The sequence below is a fragment of the Lissotriton vulgaris genome, chromosome 3_2, assembly GCF_964263255.1.
Source record: "Lissotriton vulgaris chromosome 3_2, aLisVul1.2, whole genome shotgun sequence".
NCBI lineage: Eukaryota > Metazoa > Chordata > Amphibia > Caudata > Salamandridae > Lissotriton > Lissotriton vulgaris.
Genome location: NC_141690.1, coordinates 259,155,643 through 259,181,409, shown reverse-complemented (window position 1 = coordinate 259,181,409; position 25,767 = coordinate 259,155,643). Strand labels below are relative to the sequence as shown.

The 25,767-nt window shown below is 48.1% G+C and overlaps 1 protein-coding gene across 2 annotated transcripts in view; it reads right to left on the bottom strand.

Moving 5' to 3' along the window:
- Positions 1-517: 517 nt before the first annotated feature.
- Positions 518-25,767, bottom strand: part of LOC147725632 (uncharacterized) — a 185,026-nt gene continuing 159,776 nt past the window's right edge. For both annotated transcript variants that reach the window (XM_086964328.1, XM_086964329.1), the window contains one exon: positions 518-3,076. In XM_086964328.1, coding sequence (XP_086820454.1) covers positions 1,395-3,076 — 1,682 coding nt within the window. In that variant the 3' untranslated portion in view covers positions 518-1,394. The remainder of the gene's footprint in view (positions 3,077-25,767) is intronic.

Here is a 25,767-nt window from a genome sequence, read left to right as displayed (position 1 = left end):
CATCCAACCATGACATCACTGTTAGCCCATGCACTCAGTCACTCACCCATTCACTCTCTTTCTTCCAGTCTGTCCCCACTGTTTCAGACTTACTCCCCAACCATGCCCCGCACAGTTCCCCTGCCTCTTTAGTCGTACATTCATTCAACCATTCATCTCCCCTCCATCCATGACCTCAGTCACTTACTCATTCTCATATGAGTCACCCAACTACACAAACACTCAGCAAAGAAGCACTTTGCATTATAAATGTGATATATTGGCTTTGCCAATGTTTGTTTTGATTTGCAAGTGATATTTATGACCCTGCTACCTCCTTCCCTTCCCCTCCTGTCCCTCTCACACCTCGCCCTACTGTTCGGTTACTCTCAGTCTCTCCCCATCCCCTGTTCTCATGTTTTGTACAGCTCCTTTCTTTCCACATCTGATCACTTTCTCATGTCACTCTTGTACTTACATGCGACGCTCCTTCTGTTTCACTCAAATCATTTCAAGTGAGCTACAGATGTTTATTAGCCAGTCCTGGGCCTTTCTTCATCTCGGTTTTCTTTTTATTAGGACATAATATGCCTTACAGAAATAAAGTCATACCATTATCATAACACCGAAATCAACAGAATCACTATTGGATCTTTTGACAAAATATCGGAGTAGGGCTGGTGATTTTACAGGTGTGAACAAGCATTAAAGACGACAAATCACAGTTAACGATACAATTGCAGGTCAGATACAAGTGCATGTTAGATACAAGTGCATGTCAGATACAAGTGCATGTCAGATTACAATTACATGCCAGATAGAATTACATGCCAGCTCAATCACATGTCAGATATAATTACGTCACATACGATTTCATGTGAGATACAATTACAAGTCAGATTACAATCGCTGAGAAAAGACGATTCAAGATCGAGGAAGCAAAACTGATAAAGACAATGAATTGAGAGATTCCTGCACCTTCACCCAATCTTCTACGGTCACAGTAAAATTTGAAATATCGTTCTTGCAACAAGATGTTTTCACCTGGCTTTCCGACCCTGCTCCCTTTCTTTCCTGATCATGCGTCCCCTACATTCACCTGCCCTCCTGATGTCCTCAATGTATCCAGCCCGGGCCTCAATACCCCATGTTGATGTCTGAGAGGCAAGAGTCGATAATAAGAGTTCTGCATTCGGGACATGTGTTGTTTGAAGCTGGACTAACCACCACCGGAGACGCCTTTCTTGGGATGAAAGTGATGACTACAGAGCTGTGACGCTCGACTTTAAAGTGAACAGAAAGAACACTGGCAGACTAGTAATATCTATGCCGGAAAATACACTATTCACGACTAAAACCTGCTGGGAAGAATTAGTTTAATTTACAAATGTGTCAATACCACAACCCAGGATTCTTTATTTATAATGTATCCAATTTCTAATATTCTGAAGTGTACCCTTCTTGGTGTTTTTTCCAGAGCTCGAGGGCCCCCAGCCTCTTGGCATTACTTTCTCTCCCGCAGAAACCTTGTCCATCAGCTCAACCCGCTCCCTCACGGCCATCAGTGATTGGATGCGCGCCATGTATCCCGGCTTGGCTTCCTCTTTCTCCGACAGGATCAGCAGGTCAATGTACGCCGGCGTTGAAAGCGGGTTTGGCTTCAGGGCGATCTCTTCCAGTCTCCGGAGACACTGGGACAACTCATCAGTGAGCTCTGCAACTGTCTTTTCAACGCAAGCATACTCCTCATTCAGCTGCTGAAATATCCCTTCAGCCGTCATCACTTCGCCGCATGCAGCCTCGTAGTTCTCCTTTAACTCTTGGTAGGTGCCTCTTTCAATCTCAACTTCATAAATCCATTTATATTTCTGATTGAAATGAACACTCCAGATACAGTGCCCTGGACAGACTGTGCACTTCTTATCGTTATCCATCACCGAACATTCATACTTCTTCTCATCATCAGCAGTCCTACACGGATAGTGACAGGTGTGGCGACACTTCTGACAATTAGTTATGAAATCGGTTACTAATTCTTGTTTTGCTACGGTTTTGGGCACTTCATACTCAAAGTTCTCATTGTCTTTCATCTTATCCTTGTTCTGCTCCAAGATGGCCTTTGTTTTCCTGATCTCCTCCTGCTTTGCTAGACCAGCTCTGATCTGGGGCTGTAGACCTTCCACGGTGACCTCAAGCTTCCTGCGCTCCTCAAGAACTTCCTTGGTTAATCTCAAGCTTTTGGTTTCCAGCTTGTTTAGTGCGGTAAAAAACTTCTTGAGGCTGTTCACACCCATCTTCCAGAACATCTTGTCGAAGTTGTCATCCTCTTCTGCATCCTCCGTGGATTCATCACATCCATTGGGAGCAAACAGGGCAGAATTGTTAAACTTGAAATGGACAGGGGTACCATTGTCCATCGGACAAGGCATCTCTGCAGCTCTAATTGCTTCCAGCACTGGAGGTTTTTGACCATCGGCGAAGGTGACCAGTACGAGTATGTTGTCCGCCATATCCTTCCCAAAAATAGAGAGGATGGAATCAAATATATATCTCTGAGAATGCGTAAAACGAGCCAATGAGGACTGAACTACGAAGCATACTGCATCTAGATGAGCAACAGCACCAGGTGTAGAAAAGAACTCTCTGATGTGTTCAACGAGGAACCTGTCTCTGTCGATGCCCCTAGTGTCGCCGAATCCTGGTGTGTCTATGATGGTGAGGCTGTAGGGCACCTGGAAACCCTCCTGGTGAATGAGGTGATACGAGGTTATTGACGAAGTTTGGCTCTCTGCTTGTGATCGATTTGTCTCTTCATCAATTAGTTTAAATCTGAAACCATCCTCCCACGTAACCCCTAAGATGTAGTTGGCCATCCCATTGATTAAAGTGGTTTTTCCTGACCCTCTTGCTCCAAGCATCATGATCACCTTGTCATCATAGGTAGGCTTCTGTGGTCCAAATGTGCACTTCTGAAGATGTCCATACGCGTCAATCTTCTGTCTGTGAAGCTGAAGTTTGTGAATGGACGGCTTGCTCTTTTCCTTCTCAATCTGAATGCTTTCAATTAGAAAGTCCTTTGCTGAACGGAGTTTACGACCTGTTGAGAGAAAAGAGTACACACATTCACATATTTTTTTTAAATAATTAACTAATGCCCAGCAGATGATTATGCAGTGTGAATGATCAAAATAATTAATCAGCAAGTGGTTTTCTGCATGCCTCTTTTTATAGTTATAGATTCATTAGTGGTTGTTTCATCGAGGTTTGTTTCTGTATTGGGCACAATTCACAATATTTTTTAGCACCGGAGTTAAATGTAAGGGCACAAAATATGCTATCTGGGAACACAACCCGAATGGACCTAATTTAGGATTTCTAGCTATTTCTATCCACTGAACTCACTGCCAAAAAATCATGCGCCAATCTGGCTGAATTGGCGTTCTTTATTTTGAAATTGGGTAGGTGACCATTCGAAAGATATGAAGCATCCAAGGAATGGTAATTCATTGGACATTATTCTATTTGTACTCCCAATAAGGTAGGAGGGAGGGCACACATTAGGCCGAGTGCCACAAAACCTTGATATTTTAACCTCTTAAGTGCTGCGTCGGGGCGTTGGCCGACGGCAGCACTACCTCCCCAGTGCTGCGCACGTCCATTGGACGTCCATTCAGCACTAGTTCCAATGGACAGCGCAGCACTGGGGAGGGATATTTGCGCCGCATCTAAGGTGTTAAGGCAAGGAAAATATAAATATACTCAGTTGTAGGAGGACAGCAACGAAGGGTGGGTTTGTAGATTTCAGCAGACTACTGTGGTCACTTTTAACTTGAGAGTTCATGGCGCTATCTATCTATCCGTCCATCAATCGATCACAAGTACTGATGTGGTTATTACACAAGATGCAGTGCTATAAAAGTACACATATAACAAGGAGCCGTGAAATACAGACTTCGTCACCATAACAACAAACTCTGCAGAGCTCTAACACTCTCAGGGCTACTACGATTGTGTGTCATGGAGGACCAAATTATTCATCAAGATTATCCAATAATGCAGCAAAAATGCAATTATGTAACACATTTTGTGGCAGTAGTTTATACATCTATTCAGTTAGAAAACAATATTTTGGGTGAAATCTGCAAAACATGGAGCATAAGCAGAATATCTCTTATCATTCATTAATCCTGCAGCAAAAGGTTCACACACATACACGGACATCGCTATTGCCCACATCTTCCCAACAATCTGTTCAAGGCTGGTAAAAAAAAACATTAACATTCTAATTCCATTTATAGGAATCTGTCTCTGTATATACTACACCAAAGGAAGGAACGGTGTGCACAGAGTCCAGGGAGTCCCAGAGGTATAGCAGAGGCTAAACTAGATAAGTACCAACAGCTCTCTTTGCGGTAGTGTAGGCGAGCACTTAGGCTTATCCAGAGGGCGTGTTAAGCATTCATTGTATACAATCAATCAAGACTGACTGCACACACTCAGAGACCGAATCCAGACCTATTAGGTAAGTATAAAAAAGGTATACTTATGTTTTATCTTTAGAACCAAGCAGGACTTGGTACAGGTAAGTAAAATATATTCTCAAATGCAAGACTTTACAGTTATGTAAATGCAGTTGTGGTTGAATTTACAATCGTTACAGGTAGGTATTGGTTCAAAAAACAGTTTAAATTACAGTAATTACTTTGGAATACTTTTGAATTACATCAAATACACAGGGTGGTATGCCTAAATACCACGGCAGGGATCTCTCAATACACGGTAATTAAGACTTTTTAAGTTTTGCAGTGTAGTTACTTTTTCTGCATACAAAACATTTTAGGAACAAAAACACATAACATTGGTTTCTATGAGAGAAAAATGGGTATCGGTTTCACAGGTTAGTACTTGACACATGAGTGGGAGTTTTGGGGCTTAGGACCAAGGTTCCCCAAGGTCTAGGTTGGCACTCAAGTTGCACCACCAACCGGCCGGGTGCAGAGTGCAGGGGCCCAATGTTAGCCAATGGGGCTTAGAGGGCCTTCGTTCAGGGGCTGCTTATGAGTGGACCACACAGGTGTGGGGCAAAGCTCTTGAGGTAAAGATCAGTACAGCAGGGGCTAACGATCAGCACAGGAGCTGCACCACCAGCGGCACAGGGGCAGCCAGGTGCAGTGTGCCAAAGTGACGTCGGGCACCCAGTGGATATCAATGGAGATCTTCAGTTCAGAAAAGAAACTGAATGCTCGGGCAGGGAGAATTCCTGGAGGAAACCTTTCCTTGGGGTGAGTACAACCCTTATTATGCCACCCTCCAGTGGGAGGAGGGCATAAACCTCTTCCTAATTGGTTGGGCCCCCTCATCTCCAAGATGAACGGGACTGAGGTGTGTGCTTCACCTCGCCTCCCCAACTGAGGGTTGGGGCTGGCAAAGGTGGGCACATTTCTCCTCCTAGCTCAGTTTTTCCGCCAATTCTTTTGCCCAAAGTGGGGGTCAGAACCGGTGGGAGCCAGTTGCAGGGGACAGCAAAAGGCAGGGACAGCGTACAAAGGCGGCAGGCCTTTAAAGCTTCCCCTTTCGTGGACACAACCCATCCTGGAGGAGGAGGAATGACAAATCTGCCCAGAATGGGCTTTGTCTCTGGACCCAGAGAGTGGAGGCTCTCCACCCAGAGGTCCAGAAACCAGTCTGGTGGTGGCAAATGGCAGGTAGCCACCAGGGCAGAAAATTTTTCAGGGGGCATCTTTAAGATGCCCTCTGTGTGCATTGTATAATAAATCCCACACTAGCATGGTATCAGTGTGGGTTTAATGTGCTGAGAAGTTTGCTATCAATCGTCCCAGGTTTTAGTAAAGCCATTATGGAGCTGTGGAGTTCATAATGACCAACTCCCAGACCATATACTCTTTATGGCTTTACTACACTTACAATGTCTAAGAATGAACTTAGACACTGTAGGGGTACAGGGCTCATGCCTCTGTACCCTCAGCTGGGGCTAGTGCACCCTGCTAGAGGGGTGACTTATCTAGCCCCCAGACAGTGGGTTGCAGGCATGGCACACAGGGATGTGTGCTATGTTGACTCTTTACTTTTCTCTGCACCGGAACACGCAATGGTAGTGTGTGAGTGTTAAGGTACAGGGCCTCTAAGGGTGGCACAAGAGGTACTGCGGCCACTAGAGGCCCTCCTTGTTCACAGTGCCCTTGGTAGCCGTGGTACCTTTCACACGGGGCTTACCTGTGGCCAAAGATGTGCCAATTGTGGGTACAAATGTACAGCTTTGGAAAAACACACAGGCTGTGGGAACCTGATTGGCAGGGACCCAGGGCACGCCAAGTCAAAAGGGCATCATGTGTCAGGCAAAAAGTGGGGGGTAACCATGCAAAAAGGGACACTTTCCTGCACAACCCCCCTCTCAAACGAAAGGGGATGAGACTAACCTTCCCATTAAAAGTCTTCATTATCTAAGTGGAAAAATCTGGAAAAGCCATCTGCATTGGCAGTCTCAAGTCTATGTTCCACCTGTGAAGTCCATTCCCTGTACGGAGATGGTGCACATCAAAAGTTTCGGAATTTCCCCTTTCATCTGCATTAGCCATCTGAGAAGTCTGTGGTCAGTTTGACCCAGGAAGTGAGTACAAAACAGTTATGATCTCAGTTTATTCAGAGGCCCCTCTCAATGGCACTCCAACTCTGCTCCCTGGGAGTAGCCGTCAACTTGTAATGTAATGTAAGTAAGCTTTTATAGAGCGCAGCTATCTCTCCAAGGAGCATCTTGGCGCTGTAGCCCGTAACCTAGAATGGGAATAGGCCGGTAAAACTACTCACACATCAGTCCCATCTTCGCCTGCGTCCTTATGTTTATACCAGAGTCATACATGCTGTATCCGGGAGGTTCAAGATCCAAGTCTTCAGGGCCTTTCTAAATTGGTTCTCAAAGGGGATTTGTCGCAATTTGGGTGGAAGCTTATTCCAAGCCCTGGCACCCAGTACTCCGAGATATTTTCCTCCCTTCGTGGATAACCTGAACTTGGCGATCAGCAGCAGGTTCATGTTAGAGGACCTGAGGGTACGAGACGGTACATAACGTCAGAACCAAGTTAGGAAATACTTGGGTCCTTTCTGGTGGTATGCTCTGAAAGTGATGACCAAGATTTTGAACAGTACACGTTTGTGGATAGGCAGCCAGTGCACGCCTAGACAACGCCTAGAGAAACTGGAGTGCCACACTCTGTTGAATCTCTGAAGCACCAGAAAGGGACATCGATTACCCATCAGGTGTGTCTCCTGTAATAGTAGGACTTCTGGGTTAACCCGTTGGGTGTATTTTAAAATCTCGGTCTGTTTGATTTTGTCCAAAAGGCCATTAACATTCCATGAGAGGGCTTTCAGGGGTTCACCCCCATCGCAGGGACATGGCATTGTTACAGAGTGATGGTGTACGGGTCCAACGATCTGGAGAGCTAAGGTGGACCAAGTAGCTGGGCCCTGAGGGAGCCTGGGTGCATTCGGGTCATTACGTGGGCCTCCCGAAGGAGGATCCTGAATGTGGTGCACAGTGTTCCTGTAAAACAAGGTAACACAACTGAGGGCTGGGAGAACAGTCCCCGTAAAAAAAAAAAAACCAACCCCCCACCCCATACTTCCCTAAATAAAGCATCTGTCACCCAGTAAACAAAGACTTAAGGTGTGAACAAGTTAGTTATGGGGCGTGGTGTAGGGCTACATGTTGAGCCCCTCAGTGTTTAAGGATTAGCGTTCCTCCAGGTCGAATTCTTTGCAGTGGCAGTACTTGGGTTCAGATTTGGGGGCTGCATGACAGAACGGTGTCATCAGTGCTGGGCCTTGTAGAGTTATTGGGACCCGTTTCGTCAGCAGGTCTAATTCGTTTGAGTTCTCTCAGAGACCCGGCGATCCACTTCTCTCTCTCAGGGGGAGACAGCAGGTGAGGCAGATGCTGCTCAACGGGCATTGCGTCTTCTACGGGACCCAGCACGTCACCCACAGGAGGCTGTAGGTATGCTCCCCATGGAACCTTTTGAGGGTCTGCCATAGGGGAACTCTTCATTGGACGGATTGGGCATTCCTCGGTTGCCCAGGTCCACGCTGCCTCTCGCGTATCAAAGAAGTAGTATTTGATTTGGAAAATCACATTGAAGTGGGCCGGGAAGAGGAGTCTATAGGGCAGATTTAGGGCCCGCAGCTTCTGTTTTACGTGGGTGTATGATCTTCTATGGCCCTGTACTTTCTTAGTGTAGCCAGGAAAGACCATGATTTGGCCCCTTTAATGAGTAGTTCTGCTCGGGAGCGGGCCTCTTGCAGTACGGCATCACAGTCCATGAAGTCGTGAATCCTCGCAATTATTGGTCGGTGAGAGGCATCTGGTGGCAGTCTAGGGGCTAGAGTGTGGGTGCCCGTTCCACAACAAACCAGGGAGACAGGTCGTCTGCGGGCATCCAAGATCTGATCCAGTCTTCAATAAAGGTATTGACTTGGATGGGCTCTGTGCCCTTGGGAAGGCCAACCAAGTAGAGCTTGTTCCGGCGGGAGCAATCTTCTGTGTCCCCAGCCCACCTATGGAAATCGGATGTGTGGGATAGAAGTTGCTTCACTTGCGTTTTTAGTGTTGAGACATCATCTTCCACTTCTGAAAAGGGAATTCCATGCCATTACCCGGGCAGTTGCGTTGCGGAGATCTTGGCGGATGAGGGCCATATGCACATGGAATTCTCCTATCTTGGTCTTCATAGACTCCTGACATGTCTTGATTGCTTGCAATATGGTATCCAGGTCTCGGTCGGGCAGGCCTTTGCTCCTTTGTCTTTCCCCATGATGGAACAGACACCCAAGGGGGGTCGGCCCAACCTCGCAGCACACACCTCCACCTGGGTCACCGAAGCACCGGTTGGCCCGGCCAGACGAGAGGGGCCCGCTGCCCTGGGATGAGTTCAGGCGAGGGTTGGAATATAACAGTCGACACAGTCACAGAGCTCAGGCTCAACTGTTTGTGTAGGTGGCCCAGCGTTCAGAGTGGAAGGAGTGCAGGGCAGGTGGGAGTGGTCGGCGTTCTTAGCCAGTGACTTTCAGGAGTATGTGGTCACTTGTACATGGACTGCAATATAACAGTGCCCTCCTCCAACGGATGCAGGTTAAGCAGTGGTGCCCCCACTCTTGCTGGGCCACTGGTCCCAGTCCGGCCCTCCCTCAGTTGGACCTAGGTCTCACACCTCATGCCACAGACCAATGCAGTACCCTTCTCCTTTTACTCCATTTGCACCTCGTGGTTAGTGGCCCACCAGGCACTCACGATGATTGTAAGCTCACCTCCGGGAACAGAGAAATAGGCTCACATGGATGACCGGGTTCCAAGAGGGGGGGGCCTCTTTCATGGGCGGGTGTGCAAGCCCACATATTGCGGAACGACTAGAGTTTGCCCTTTGCGGTAATTACTGCTCCTGCTCAAGTTGGTTGGTCTTTGTGGGGAAACGGTTTGTACGGTGCGCCCTGCCGGTCGCAGGTCTGCAGCATTCACAGATTTAGGGCTGGGGGATGGTGCAGAGGCTGTCCTGAGGCCTCGCAAGGTCTCTTCACTACACTTCAATTGCCCACCATGAGTCATCAAGTCTCTTCGGCCGCCGTCGGCCCCAGCAGGTTGGCAGAAGGCCACCGCTGCCTGGTATCGTGTGCATTGCGCTGCTGAGCTATCCTAACGCCTGAAGTTGCTTGTTGCACTGTATTTTCACTGTAGCCTGCATAGCGCTGCTGTCCTCATTAAGCGCTTGAACGTGCCTGCCTGTTTGTGCGCTCGACTGTGCCTGCATTTGTTCACTGTTTTGAAATAATTTTGGCAATAACCTCAGCATTTTCCCCCAACCCGGTCTGCACTCGCGTTGTAGCCGCCATTTGCTGTGTTGTTGTTGTTTTGCCATGAGTCCGCCCCCTCCACCACGCACCCGCCTCCCATCTGATCCTCCCTCGCCCCTCCCCCCTCCCCACTCACTTATGACAGATGCTGTCGCGCGCAGCGTTCACGAGCAGCGGTCGCGCCCCATTCGCGCCAAAGGTGCGCCAAAGGTAAGCCCGTCTACGCCCGTCCGCGCCAAGCCCGCGCCCAGCGCCAGACCCCCTGGCCCCCGTCCCACCCACCCCACCCGCATCACATACGACGCCTCCACCCTCTTAGCCCTAAACCCCGGCCGTCCAAGCCGCTCCTGGACACATCCATGGACCCTTCTCTTGCAACTCCTGCAAGTTCGACGGCACCAAGAACAACTCCTCACCCTCGGACACAAAACAGTTCTCTGACACAAACCACCTAAAATGCATCCTGCTCAACACCCGCTCGGTCCACAGGCACGCCATCGACCTCTGGTATCTACTTGACACCATCTCTCCAGACGTCGCCTTCCTAACAGAAACATGGATGAACGCCACATCAGCCCCAGACATCACCATTGCCATCCCGGAAGGCTACAAGATCATCCGTAAGGACCGTACCGGCCAAACAGGAGGAGGCATCGCTATCGTCCATAAGAAATCCATCCGCATCTCAACCAGCTCAGACGTCAATCTCGCTAACGCTGAACACCTTCACTTCCAGATCCACATCCACCCCAAGACCACACTCAGAGGCACCCTCCTCTACAGGCCACCAGGACCCCGTGCACAATTCAGTGAGGACATCACGGACTTTATCACCCCACACGCCATCCCCTCCGAGGATTACATTCTTTTGGGAGACCTCAACTTTCACCTGGAAAAGAACAACGACCGCAACGCCACCACCCTTCTGGACAATCTCGCCAACCTCGGACTCAAACAACTTGTCACTACCCCCACCCACACCGCAGGTCACACACTCGAGCCTATCTTCACCTCCAGCAAACATGTCTCCTTCAGCCACACCACAGCTCTCCTTTGGACGGACCACAGCTGCGTTCACTTTACCTACAATAAGACCACAACCAACAACCATCCTCAACCCACTCTGCGAAGAAACTGGAACAAAATCACCATCGACCAGATCTCCTCATCGCTTCTTCAAAACCCCCCCGCCCACTCCTCAAACCCCGACCAAGCAGCCATTAACCTCACCAAATGGCTATCCAACAGCGCTGACATCCTAGCACCGTTGAAAAATCGTCAAATCAAACTAGGCAGCAAGAAGGCCTCCTGGTTCAACGATGATCTTAAGAAATCTAAGAAACTCTGTCGCTCTCTTGAGAAGGCCTGGAAAAAAGACCCAAACACCAGCACCAGGGACGCCTTCAAAAACGCCACCAGTATACACCACCAACTGATCCGGAATGCCAAGAAAGCCGCTTTCAAGGACCGACTAGATAACAACGCCCACAACAGCAAGGAATTATTCAACATCGTCAAGGAATTTACCAACCCCTCAGCCAACTCCAACGACATCACCCCCTCTCAAGCCCTCTGCAACTCCCTAGCCTCATTCTTCCACAACAAGATCGCAGACATCCACAACAGCTTCGACAACCGACCCGAAGACCAACCCACCCAACCCTCTGCAGGACCCCCACCCCCCTTGAACATCCTCAATGACTGGAACCCAATCTCCACTGAGGACACCATCCGCCTGATGAACTCTATCCACTCAGGATCCCCCACAGACCCATGCCCTCACCACATCTTCAACAAAGCAGACTCCATTATCGCACCGCACCTCTGAGACGTCATCAATTGCTCCCTCAACTCCGCCACCTTCCCGGAAAGTTGGAAACATGCCGAACTCAGCGCCCTTCTGAAGAAACCCACAGCTGACCCCACCAAACTCAAAAATTACCGCCCCATCTCGCTCCTTCCATTCCCGGCCAAAGTCATCGAGAAAGCTGTCAACAACCAGCTTGCCGCCTTCCTCGAAACCAACAAATCCCTCGACTCCTCACAGTCCGGCTTCCGAGCCAAACACAGCACTGAGACCGCACTCATCGCAGCAACAGACGACATTCGAACTCTGCTAGACAATGGAGACACAGTCGCCCTCATCCTCCTCGACCTCTCCGCAGCCTTTGACACAGTTTGTCATAGCACCTTAATACAATGCCTCAGAAACATCGGAATCCAAGGAAAAGCACTGGAATGGATCACCTCGTTCCTTGCCGGAAGATCTCAGAGAGTCCGCCTTCCACCATTCAAATCAGAAGCTACCGAAGTGAGCTGCGGCGTGCCACAAGGATCTTCACTCAGCCCCACCCTCTTCAACGTATACATGAGCCCCCTCGCGGCCATCGCACGCCAACACAACCTCAACATCATCTCCTACGCTGATGACACTCAACTGATAGTATCACTCACCAAAGACCCTAACACCGCCAAAACCAACCTACATGAAGGAATGAAAGAAGTAGCCGAGTGGATGAAGTACAGCCGTCTAAAACTGAACTCAGACAAAACAGAAGTCCTTATCCTAGGTACCTCCCCCTCCGCCTGGGATGACTCTTGGTGGCCAGAGGCCCTTGGAAAAGCACCCATCCCGACGGACCACGCACGGAACTTAGGTGTCATCCTGGACTCCTCACTCTCTATGAACAGACAAGTCAACGCTGTCTCATCATCTTGCTTCAATATTCTTCGCATGCTCAAAAAAACATTTCGCTGGAGCCCCACCGAAACTAGAAAAACGGTCACCCATGCACTGGACTACGGAAACACCCTATACGCCGGTACCACCGCAAAACTCCAGAAAAAACTCCAACGCATCCAGAACGCCTCAACCAGACTCATACTAGACATCCCGCGTAAAGACCACATCTCTGGACACCTGAAAAACCTCCACTGGCTCCCCGTTAACAAGAGGATTACTTTCCGCCTCCTAACCCACGCACACAAAGCACTCTACGAACTTGGACCCGAATGCCTCAACTCACGACTTTCCTTCTACACCCCTCCCGACAGCTACGATCCTCCAACCAAGCCCTTGCAACTGTACCTCGCATCAACAAAACCACCATGGGAGGCAGATCCTTCTCCTACCTGGCAGCTAAAACCTGGAACTCACTTCCCACTCACCTTCGCCTCACTCAGAACCACCTAACATTCAGAAAGCAACTTAAAACTTGGATATTCGACAAGTAATTCCCCACCCTTCCTCAAGCGCCTTGAGACCCTCTGGGTATGTAGCGCGCTATATAAATCATTTGACTTTGACTTTTGACTTTGGAGTCCACTTGCAGGCACATTGTGCGCCGATTGTCGGAGGGCACGCGCTCCAAGGCCACAGGCTGCGGCATCACCAGGCCCACGCGGTTGTATGTCGTTACAGCGCATTCCGTTGCAACGCATGCCTTTTCCACGCATACGTTACAACGGAATGCAATTACCACGAATATGCCTTTACCACGAAAATACCTTTACCACGCATAGTTATACAACGATTTTCGTTGTATAACTATGCATGATAATGGTATTTTCATGCTAAATGATTTCTCCGATCTCTGCCCCAATACCTTATATGTTCCCTCAGCCCTCAGCCCCCAATCCTTCCACACCTTTACCGCCTGCTTTTTTGTTTTGTTTATAACTATAAATCTATTTTTAAGTATGCCTAATATTAAAAATTATTATAATAAATAAAATTGCTCACAGTTTTCCTTATTTTTCTATCGACGGACTTCTCCTTCTTCATTCTCTGTTTATGTGGTCCTTCTTCTATTTTTTTGTTAATTCAGTACGTAGACGCACGTACGTTATTACGTAGGTATTGAGGCTCATTGAAAGACGGACACACAGAAGAGATTTTTATAGGTAAGACTTTTATTCCTTTTAATTAAACCCACTCGTGTTTGTTTTTATTGGGGGGGAGATCCCCCCAAGCCCTCCTTCAAGCCCCCTTTTTAGGTCGAGGTACTATCCGGTTCGCAGAACCGGAAGTAGAGAGATCTTATGTTTCTTAGAGGGGCTCTTTATCCCGCCTCTAATTTTGTCTCTCTCCCATTGGCTGGCTTCCTAAAAGGAGGCCAGCCATTGGAGGAGAGAGCCGTCCCTCCGAATAGGCTCCGTATTTTTCGGATTTGGGGGCGTCATTTTTGCTGTTCTTTAGCTCGTGACGTAGCCCGTCACTCAGGACAGCAAAACCACGCCCCCAAATCCGAAAAATATCGGAAGCTTCTGGGCGCCATTTTTCTGCAGTTAGATGAGGTAGGTCGCCTGCTCCCGCTGTTCGTAGCTCCCGCCCCTCCCGCTGTCCCCGGCTCCCGCTGTCCCCCCTCCCGCACCCTCCTGCTGTTCGTGGTTCCCGCTGTCCTCCCTCCCGCCCCCCTCCCGCTGTTCGTGTATCCGATTCTTCACCAGGTGGCAACTTTGCCATGGCAACATTAATCTGGAGCCTTCCAGTCCTCCATGTAAGAGTCGGACACTGCCAGCAGATAGCATATTGAATGACTAAACACGGGTCCCTCTTTTGGCTTGTGTGCGTCCACTGTAATGGCTGCAATTATGCTTCTGTGTTACAGAACAATTCAATTGTCTAACGTATGACAGTACTGTACTACCGCCGGCTCCTGCTCCCCGGGACCGGGGTCTGGGCTCAGCGTCAGGCCATCGATGGAGACCTCGAGCCGCTCGGCACCCACCACCGCCTTGTCCTGATGCGCTCAGAGCCGGGAGCGGCGGCCACGTACCTACATCCGTCTCACCCCCTGACCCTGTCCACGGCTTCCGTATGACAGCACCAAGATGATGCGCGGTTGTTAGTGTGTTCCTGTGTCACAGGGCAGAATCACAGATGCATGCGTAACCGAGGCCAGAACAGTGCCGCTGTACCATGTAATTTTTCGTATCACATATTCGAACTTGAGCTCGCGCTGGAAGCGGGATCTGCGTGTTTCTGACATGTTATTCTTTCATGTGCCACTCAGCTGGCTCCGAGATACTATAGTGCAGGCATGCTCCAAGCCGATAGCCTGAGGCGTATTAATCCTTTCTGTGTAACAACAACACTGGAGCCAGCTTGAACCTTTATTTAAGACGCTCGAGGTAGGGGAGATCACTTTCCAGGCAGAATACTGAAATTAATAGTTTCTGCGGCTGCAGTTCGGCGTTTACCAGCATAATTATGGATTTGCCACATAACCCACCATTTGCTGCAATTGTGCACATTTTAGCAACACGCCTTGTTTGTAGCTCAAACGGATCAAAAGTTACTAAAATCGCTGAAACACGTGTTCCTGCCCAGTAGGCTACTGGCAGTAGCTATATTTTAATGTTAAACTGGTACTAATAAGGTGACAGCTGCTCCCAGACATTGTTCCAATGTGTACAAATTACAAAACATTGTCACAAAATGCGCCGCAGTACGCTGCATAATTATGCTTTTCACGATGCATAATGTAGTCACCCCTGCTGCACACTTTGGTCCTCCCTCCCAAGCGCATAATTCCGATGGCCCTACTTTACAGACACCTTGACTATCAACGACCTTTCAGGATGGGCCGATCGCCCGCCTGCCCGTCAGCCCCTTACCATCCTACTATTTTCTGACAGGAGAAAGAGGGCGGGCAGAAAACAACACTGCCTTTAGGACTGTGTTTCTTTTTGTTCCTGTAACTTCCTTCATAACCTCCGGTGTTAATGGGAATACCTGCTAGCTTAGTGTTACCCAGGTCACAATGCTTTTCACAATGATTTCGTCCTGTGTTTTTTTTTTATTTAAAAATCATTATTTTCAGGTGTTTTCAATTGAGCAAATGACGTGAACCAGTACTACATCTCCCAGAACGCACTGGGTTGTTAAATAAAAACAGGAGGGGAGTGCATGTAGCCCTGCAGTACCTTTATGCCCAGGGGCACTAGAGGACACTGGGGAGGACTAGTCTTTATGGCCGTGGGAGATGTTATCTTACCGCCGCAGCTCAATCCTAGGAGTTGAAGAATTCTGTAAGAGTGTCTTGAGTTCCTGTAGTGGGTAATGATAGGCACGCCCCTGAATATGACCAGCCTTTAATATAGAAAGCACCCTGAAGTGCATATGAAGTTTGCATACAAAATACCTAGTAAGAAGGCTGAAGGACAGTGGGACATAAATGTACACAGGAAGTGAGGTAATGGAGGCATGGAAACAGAAGAAGGTTGATCCACTGCAGTGGATGAGGGAGAACAGAGAAGTGTGCTGGTTAATATTAGGACATCTCAATAGGGCCGAAGATGACAAGTGTCCTTGTGTAACGTAACCGGTGCTCATGTGAAGCGCTCCAATACCTTCGGGTAGAGTTTGCGCTAAATAAATCTGCAACAACAAAAAAAAGACACAGGGGGGTAAGCACGCCGAAAAAGGAATATCATGAAGTAATTTCTCCTCTCTTTTACAAGCACTGTGTCAAAAACCTTTACCCAGATAGTCTGGCATTAATTATTGAACGGCACAGATTACAACGTGGCACTGCACTGGTTCGCAGGCACCGCAGTAGCTATGCTGAGCACCACATTGGATAGTACTTGGCGGCGCTACCGCTCAATCCTGCAGACCAAGGCTGGATCCAAGGTTGTTTGATAGTAGATCGATCTATTCCTGTACTCTGAAGACCTGGGATGGTATGACACACGAGAACTTCATATTCGTTCCTCTAATGGCCCTTATTCATAATTATGCAGTATTGTTCCTTATGGCAAAGAACATCACCTGATGCAATTTTTCAGGTTGGAATTCGCAAGCAAACATGCATGAAACTCCGTGAACTGCGGTTATGCCATGAATCGGGATCCACGCATGACTTTTCATGAGTTATGAAAACGTTGCCATCCACCACAGCTAATGGCTTTGGAAAGGTAGACTGCCATTTTAAATTCTGTTGCTCAGTGAAGTCACAATGTGGGAGAAAGTGTTCATGTCCTGGGATCAGGGCACAAGTCCTGAAAAAAGAAGTGGGGGGACGCTGTCACCGGAAGTGACGTCACGACAGGCAGTGATGTCACGAAAGGTGCCGAGCTCCTCTTCCCAGAGAGGCCAAAGAGTGAAGTCCAGCTGTTTGGCACGGGGGATGGCGTCCCCCTGGTAAAATAAGTGGGGGGACGCCGTCCACCCGCGTGGTACCCCGACTTGAGCCCTGCCTGGGATTGTTTACTGTATCTACAGTTCGGGGTGGTATGTACTTTAGAACCCATCGTTTTGGCCTACGCCGCTGCCATGTACCGTCCTCTCTGCCCAAGAACATATTGGTATGTATGTGACCTCTGCAGCCCCTCCTACGTCCCACCGAACCAGACCTTTCAGCCAGTCACGAGAGTCACTCATACTCCCTGCCCGCGCCCCTTATGGCCTCGTCTGTCTCGCCCGATGTCTCTGCCCCTATAAGCCTGTAAACTTCCCCCACCCGCGCGTGCTTCAGAGTTTTCACCGTTCTATTAATTCATGCTCTGTCTGGAACGGGCCCACAGGATTGTCTCATATATTTATGGATTACTGTCTGGGGAGGGGGGTCACCATTACTCAGATGTCTCTTATAGCCATGGACGGCCAAGGCCAGGGTTTCACTTTCTCATGTACTCCTGCAAGGAAGCAACTTTCTCGGAGCACTGGTAACGCACAAGAGATTTCGCGGTGTAAACACTGCCAAGGGAGCGGATGTGTTGGTCCCGCCATTGGTGCACACTTTTGAACTGGAGAACCAGGAGAGTCTTGGCGCCTGCTCACCATCCTGTGACTCTGGGCAAATCACCTAACCTCCTTGTGCCTAAAAAATGACGTTGTCTTCGTGTAACGTAATGCGACAAATTAATGATTCAAATTTTACTACAATCTTCACTGGTTTCAAAAGGAGGCACATTAACTTGCCTTCTGAAATGAAGTAACCGTATTTGAACCGAGGCGCACATGGCATATTTATTGGTTGTGTTCACATAATGATATTTATATGAAATACATTTTCTCTACTTTTTTAATGCACAAGATAAATTCTACTTAACGTAAGTATCTTTATTGCTTTTAATGCACAAGTAGGAAACGAGTTAAAACAGTTTGTTTTAAAGCATTGATTGTGCCATTGCTTATGATTGTTTGTTAAAATCCCTCAGCCACTTGTAAATTGAATTATGAGCCAAGTAAAGTCTCTGTCTAGAAATGGCTCCTCAATCTGTTTTCTGATTTTGGCCAGGTACGGAAATCTTTAACGGGAAATACATTTTTACTAATCTGTATTAGAGAAGTGTTCGCTTCTAGTTTTGTAGTGCGTTCCCCGAGGGGTTGCACGTGACTTCGGCCTGCACCAGAGGAGGGTATTTGTGGTGGGAGTGTCCGAGGCAAGGGCTTGGGACCTCTCAGAGCTTCTCATCACCATCCATCCTTCGAGGGACCCAGGGATAGAGCGTTGCTTTCAGAAAGCTGAGCTGGAAGCTCCAGGGTTGGTACATGGCTAGCCTGAGGTGGAGAGCGTTGCCGCCCCCAGGGCAGAAGATTCGAGGTGTTATGAGGACAGGCGGTGGATGGAGGTATAAAGTTGATATTCCTGAAGGTTGATATTTAGAGCATTGATATGCGTGTCTGTCGTAATTTGAGATTGTGCAGGGTTCATGTGATGTTAATCTACTTGAGTTAATAAGATTGATCACACTATCAGTAATATTTTCATGCATATGGATAATAGATTGGGTGTGTGTGGCTCTGGGGGTGTGTGTGGCTCTGGGTGTGGCTCTGGGGTTGTGTGTGGCTCTGGTTGTGTTGGGGCTCTGTGTGTGGGTGATCTGTGTGTGTGTGTGGGTGCTCTGTGTGTGTGTGTATGGGGCTCTGTGTGTGTGTGTGTATGGGGCTCTGTGTGGGTGTGGGTGGGGCCCTGTGGGTGTGTGTGGGGCTCTGTGTGGGTGTGTGGGGGGCTCTGTGTGTGTGTGGGGGGGGCTCTGTGTGTGTGGGGGGGCTCTGTGTGTGTGTGGGGCTGTGTGTGTGTGTGTGTGTGTGGGGCTCTGTGTGTGTGGGGCTCTGTGTGTGTGGGGCTGTGTGTGTGTGGGGTTCTGTGTGTGTGTGGGGGCTCTGTGTGTGTGTGGGGGGGCTCTGTGCATGTGTGGGGGGGCTCTGTGTGTGGGGGGGCTCTGTGTGTGTGGGGGGGCTCTGTGTGTGTGGGGGGCTGTGTGCGTGGGGGGCTGTGTGGCGTTGGGGGGGCTCTGTGTGTGTGGGGGCTCTGTGTGTGTGGGGGGGCTCTGTGTGTGTGGGGGGCTCTGTGTGTGTGTGGGGGGGCTCTGTGTGTGTGGGTGGCTCTGTATGTGTGTGTGGGTGGCTTTGTGTGTGTGGCTCTGTGTGGGTGTAAATGAAATAGGTCATGCATTTGCGAGCGATTAACCCATGTAAATGACAATGCCATTTATTTAACGATTAAGCTATTGGCAATGTAAATGACAATGCCATTTATTTAAGATTTAAAAAAAAATGTCATGCGCAATGCCAATAGCTCTACCTTTAATAATGCCGAGACCATTGCATTGTAAATGCTTGTTTATTTCTTCCTTTTACTCACATTCCTTTACAACGTATTTCGTAGTAAAGGAATGCGTGGTATAGGCTATACGTGGTAACCACTCATGCGTTGTAAAGCATGCGTGGTTAAGTATAGAGTGGAAACGGCTGCGTTGTAGTGGCTGTTTCCCGGCCCACGCGAGGCATCCTGCTGGTCACAGGTCGGCACCCCACAAGCAGCCCACGGCTGGCTACAGTATTGACTGTCGGAAGTCGCCGCAGCCACAGAAAGCGGCACGGCGGCTCAGCTGCTGAGTGTGGTGCCCTCTCCTCACCTTAGACATCAGCGGAGGTTGTTTCCCCCGTTCTGAGCTGGTCGGCTGCCGTCAGAACGCCAGGGCATCGGTCAATCTCAGAGACCACCATTGGCGGGCAAGGGATCGGAGTCTTGCCCACCCAGCGCCAGTCAGGCGGCAGGGGCTCCGGGATCAAAATGGGTGTCGCCTGGCAGGCCCTGCAGGCACAGGTCAGTTCATCACCATTTAATTGCGGGCCTCGTTACTCCACAAGTGATTGTTGGTTGTTTCTCTCTGGTGGGCGTTTGTTCAGGCGATCTATGGGATGAGATGTCCACAGTTACTAATCAGTTATTAAATCCGCCGGCTGGCAATCTACATGAAGATATTGAGTACACCTATCCAACAGATGTGTCATTGCCTGGTGTGCAGACAAGTCCAGTTGACCAGTCACGTTTTTCATTTGACTCAGACTCCATAACATTGAGTGTACCATCGAGGTTTTCTTTTTTTGTTACTTGGTTTAAAAGAAATGTTTTTGTTCCAACTTGTTCTGGTTGGTTATCATTTTTTTGTTCATATCAAATGGATTTGTGATGGTATTTTTCGTCTAGTAACTGAACGATCAACAATTAGGTTGAAAAGAGACCAGATTTCACTGCCTGGCCTGTGTTAGATGGGATTGTATGGGATGCTGTAAAACTTCAAATTCATGGACTTACAGAGGTGGTTAATGTTCCAAATGTACTTCGTGTTTCAATGGGGGATGTTGTGAAACAAAACGTACACTCTGATGATTGGGATATCCAGGGCATTGAGGCTCTTTCATCTGATTTGAAATATTATGCTGCTTTTGATGCTGAGGATTTATATTTAGACTCCGCAAACTATGCCGACTTGTTTTGCTACCAACACTATGGCCATCATTTTCTGCATGAGGCTAATACATTTAGAAATGTGGCTAATACCAACCACTGGGAAAATTGTCCCACTCCCATAGAAGGCAGCTCCATTACCCTTTTGAAAAAAATTCACATATTTCACTGACTTTGATTGGTCTAATCCGAGCACCTTTTATTTTAAATTAAATTCAAAATCGAATTCTAAAGGGAGGCTTACTCACACAAAATTAGTGTATTCCAAATCTTTTATGGATCAATTAGCTGTGGGTGGCTATGAACTATGGAAAGATACAATAGATCTAACATCTGTTTGGGGTTCTAAACCTTGGCAGGTGCAGGGCACTGAGGCTTTGCACCGTGCATGTCTTATTCCGGGCCACATGTTGTTTTTAAATAGTACGATTTCGCAGACAACATGTGTTAGACGGGACCTGGAGGGTCGGCCGAGGACAAGGGGAGAGGTCTCCGGGGAGAGCCGTCTCCAGCGATCGTACAGACAAGTAACTTCCCCCCCACAGATGGACACCACACAAAGATAAGGTTTAACGTTCTTTATAAGCAATCTTGAAGTACGGTAGAATGGTACAAGGAGGTCAGGACTCAGGGGTCCCCTCGATTCTAGTCTCTTGGATGGGAAAAGGGGGTAGCGCGACAGTCCTGTTACCAATCTGGTAGTTGCGATGAAATAATGGTTAGCTCACAATCCTCGAGCTCGGCGTTCTAGGAGGACGGGCCGCGGCAGCGCCAGCAGGTCCCGAGGAGATCGTAGGCGGCAACGGGCCGTGGCAGCGCCAGCAGGTCCCGACGAAGATGGTGGTTGCAACGGGCCGCGGCAGTCACGGTGTCTCTCGACTCCAGGATACAACTGCCTTCCTGCTCTGGAGCTGCCCCAGTTATAGGGCTGGCGCCCTTTGATGTCCGGACCCTCGCACTTGGAGGTCGGAAGGTCTGGGATGAGGGAGTCCAGACCCCCAGCAGGGGGGTGGAGCCAGCGCCCGGGGAGGCCGGGGGCGATCGGCACCTGGAGGGGGAGAGCCATCGAAACTCCTTTCTCCCATTGACCTGCCAAGTGGTCCGTTCACCTCCCGGGTGGATGGTGGTGCCGGGCTGTCGGGGCCTGGCCAGGCCCAGGGTTAGGGTCGAGCTGAGGCCACGCGGCCTCGTGGTGCAGTGTCCAAGATGGCGGCTGGGCCCGGGCGATGGTGCTGGTGTAGGCCCAGGCTGGTGTTACGGAGATGTTCGGGGGCAGGCGTCCCGTGTGGGACGGGTTACGGGTTACTTCTGGGGGTGGCTTCTGGAGAGTCGGTGTCCTGGCTCTGTCATGCGGGGAGGGAGCGAGCCCCCTTCTGGGGCCTGTCCAACAACATGTCTTGGTTTGGCCACTTCAAAACACACAAATACCCCTAAAATTCCTAATCTGTATGCTTACCCTAATTGGGATAAACATACTGATATGTCCCTTGATGAATTGCAATCATTATTTTCAAACACAGTTCGTCCCGGGACCCTGCTTCTTATCAACAACGCTTTCTGGGTCTAGCCCCTGCCTTTACACAGAACAGAATCGATTCCCGTTTAAAAAATTCCCATTCAGTTACTACCCATTCAGTGAGGATATGATCACCCTAGCGTCTGTTAAACATCATTTATCTTTATTAAACTTGACTGATTTTATTAAAGTTTCTGTGGGTGGCAGATCCAAGAGATATATATATAAGCTATTTACAATGAAGTTTGGAAACTGTCGCAAATTGAGGCTGCTTCCCGTTTAAGAGCAATAGACCAGGCAAATTTGGAAAAGGTGCTTGCTGTCATTGATAATAGCATCAACATGCTCTCCTCCAGGGTTTACACCTTAGATAACATTGTTTCATCTGTTGTGGATATTGTGCAAGATTAAGTATCCGTTTTGTACCATGGTCAAAATCAATTGCGTTCCATAATGCAGTTTGCTTGGACTTTACAAACTTTAAAATCTGGGAAAGAGCCTTGGGACAACTTGAATACTTTGTCATTGTTTTTACCTTTTAATTCATATTAAAAAATTAGAACCGTTACAATTTTCTGTAGCCAAATCAAATTTAGCTGATGGGTAGATATGAACCACTTGGTACCACTTTTCTCCATGAAGTTTGGTCTCTGCCCTTCTCATAAAGATGTCTGAGAGATAGCAAAGAGGTTTACTTAAAGGGGGAAGAGTGCAACTCTACTCCTGATCACTCACTCGTTTGCAAGAATATACAATTGCACGGCACCTTTACCGTACAGGCTCCGAATGGACCTTGCATTTTGAAAGGGAATCCAGTGCAAGCTATCACACCAACATTCACACTATTATCTAACGGTAGCTATTTACTTTTAAATAATGAAGCTTGCTGCTGGATGTTGGCTGGAATTCCGTACATTGTCACTGTCTCGCAGCGCGTAGTTTGCTGTAAAAATGTGCTTTTCCCGCCCCGCATGGGAGGCTTGATATCTCCATTCGGCCTTCCATTCCGACCCTGAAAGCAGAGTTTAACAAGTTAAACAGAATAAGGGCTCTGTTGTCCCAGAAAGAAGTCCCTCTTACTTCTTCTCGTGAAACATTTGTCCTTCATGATGCTAACACGCGTACTGAGGTACAGACACTTTTAAGTACGGATCTCCCACTTCATTTTGGCGCTTTGATCCACACTATCTTTAATGCCTCAACCACTACAGGCTTGGCCCATTTAAAAAAATTGTTAGCTCTAGCCTTGCGACCTCATTCCAAACCATATTTGGTGTGATACCAGCATTTTTTCATTTTATTTTTTCCAGCATCTTTGGCGGCTTCCCTCTAATTCTCGCCTTAGCTATCGGCGTGCTGCTGTTGATTTGCTTGCTCAGAAATGGCTGCACTGTCTGTGTCAAGAAACAGCCGACCCCGGCTGACCCTGCTTTGTGATCGTATGCTTGAACACTATGGAGTACTGCCATTGGCCACATTGAGCGTGGCATACAGATTGTCCTTCTGCTTTTCATATTTTACTTGCGTTCAGACCGTGTTCCATTGCCTGAATTGCCAATTCGAATGGGCATTAGAACTCTGTCTCTCAAATACAGTGTTTCCTGCTCCAGATTATGATCATCTAATGAGTTGGCCTGTTCTGGGATCAGGATTATGACCTGCACGGCGGTGCACTGAGTTTTGACAAATTGAGACAAATGTGCGGCTGTGAATGACTCCTGGAAGGGAGTTATCTGGAAGAAAACGCAAGTTGTCCTCTGATCGTGCTTTAGGCTCCTGCTATCAAAGAACATGTATGTTCATTTCCATTGCGAAATTGGATGGTAGATCTCTTTGCTGAAAATAACTATGACTTCTTTTTGGAGGCTGTTGCGACATACCGTGCATACACGCTGATGGATTAAATTGGCAGCGGTCCAACATGCACAGCCAGGCCTCTCCTGATGTTACTATAGTCTCCCCCATCAGTACCACCTAACTAGACTAGATAGGGAGGTTGGTAGAGGAGTAGGCATTGCAGTCGCCACTAAAAAACCCTATGCGATTAATGTTTTAGAGTCCTCTACCACTACAGTGCTTGAGATATTGATTTTTAGCTTAGAAATTCCTGACACTGAAACCTAGAGAGGAGCCCTGGTCTACAGACCCCCAGGCTCAAAAACTACATTTGTCAACCAGCTGTTAAAAGCCATAGTGCCTCACGCACTAACAGTGGACAATGTTCTATTAATCGGCGATTTCAACTACCATGCGGAATTACAGCTGGACCCCGATACCTGCCACCTAATTCAAGCAATGAATACACTAGGACTAATGCAGAGGATAGTTGGCCCTACGCATTTCGTAGGACAGCTGAACGCCAGTGGAGGATGACTAAAACTGACGAAGATCGGAGGAATTATAGGCAGTTCCATCTTAACTATATAAAAAATATCAAATTAGCTCAAAAATCCTAACTAACAACAAATACATAATTCTGCACATTTGAGTAAGGAACTTTATAAAATACTGAAAGAATTCACCTCTCTATCGGTGGAACAGTCTTCTTTCTCTCCTCCTCAAGAGTGGGTAGATTCTAATGCTTCCTTTTTTGATAACAAAATTAAAACTATCCGTTCTTTCTTTCCTCATCACGACAATGATCTCTATCATTCAATTAATGACATGTTTATGACGTCTTCACCACTGGAAATAACCGATGTTTCTGTGTTAATGGAAATTGAACCTATAATCATCACTGAAATATTGGAAGGCATGACTAAGATTAAATCAGGCTCCCCAGCCGACCCTTTTCCACCCGAGCTTGTACTAAGATCGTGCCCCAATTTTCCAATGTTCTAACTCAAATTTTTAACATGTTGGTAAAGTTCCCATGAGGCGGAAACAGGCTCAAATCAAGCCCATTCTTAAGAAATCTCTGGGTGACCCCAATCTACCAGCCAACTATCGCCCCATCTCCCTGTTTGGGAAGGTACTAGAACATCTAGTCAATAAGCAGCTCACTGTCCATCTAGAGAAACACGGTCTCCTTGACCCCTCACAGTCTGGCTTTTGGGCCGCCCACAGTACAGAGACAGCTGTTGTTGAGATTATTGACAACATTAGGCTTAAACTGGTAAAAAGGGAATCAGCTATTCTGGTTCTCTTAGACCTATCTGCCGCCTTTAATACCATCTCCAACAGTATTCTGAAACATGGACTGTGAGAGGTGGGTATCAGAGGGAAAGCCTTAGACTGGTTTGAGAGTTATCTGGCAGACAGATCCACCACTATAGCTGTGGACTCAATAACCTCACGTAGCCATCCAGTGACTGTTGGGGTCCCGCATGGCTCTATACTTAGCCCCATGCTGTTCAACCTTTACCTAACACCCCTAGCTGGGATCATTAGATTATACGGCTCCGAGACGGTGTCTTACGCCAACGACACGCAACTGCTCGTCACCCGTGACTGTGACTATGTTGGCATTCGATCTCGTTTTAAGAGCTATATGGTCCAAATAAACAACTGGATGAGTACAAACAAGCTACAATTAAACAGCAGCAAGTCTGAAATCATCTTGTTTGGAAAAGCTTAGGAATTCTGGTCGTATGACTGGTGGCCCTCGGAATTAGGTACGTGTCCCCCTCCTAAGTCATCAGTACGGGATTATGCGCAATCACAATCATCGCAAAATTTTCAAGTGACTACCCATTGAAACAAAGA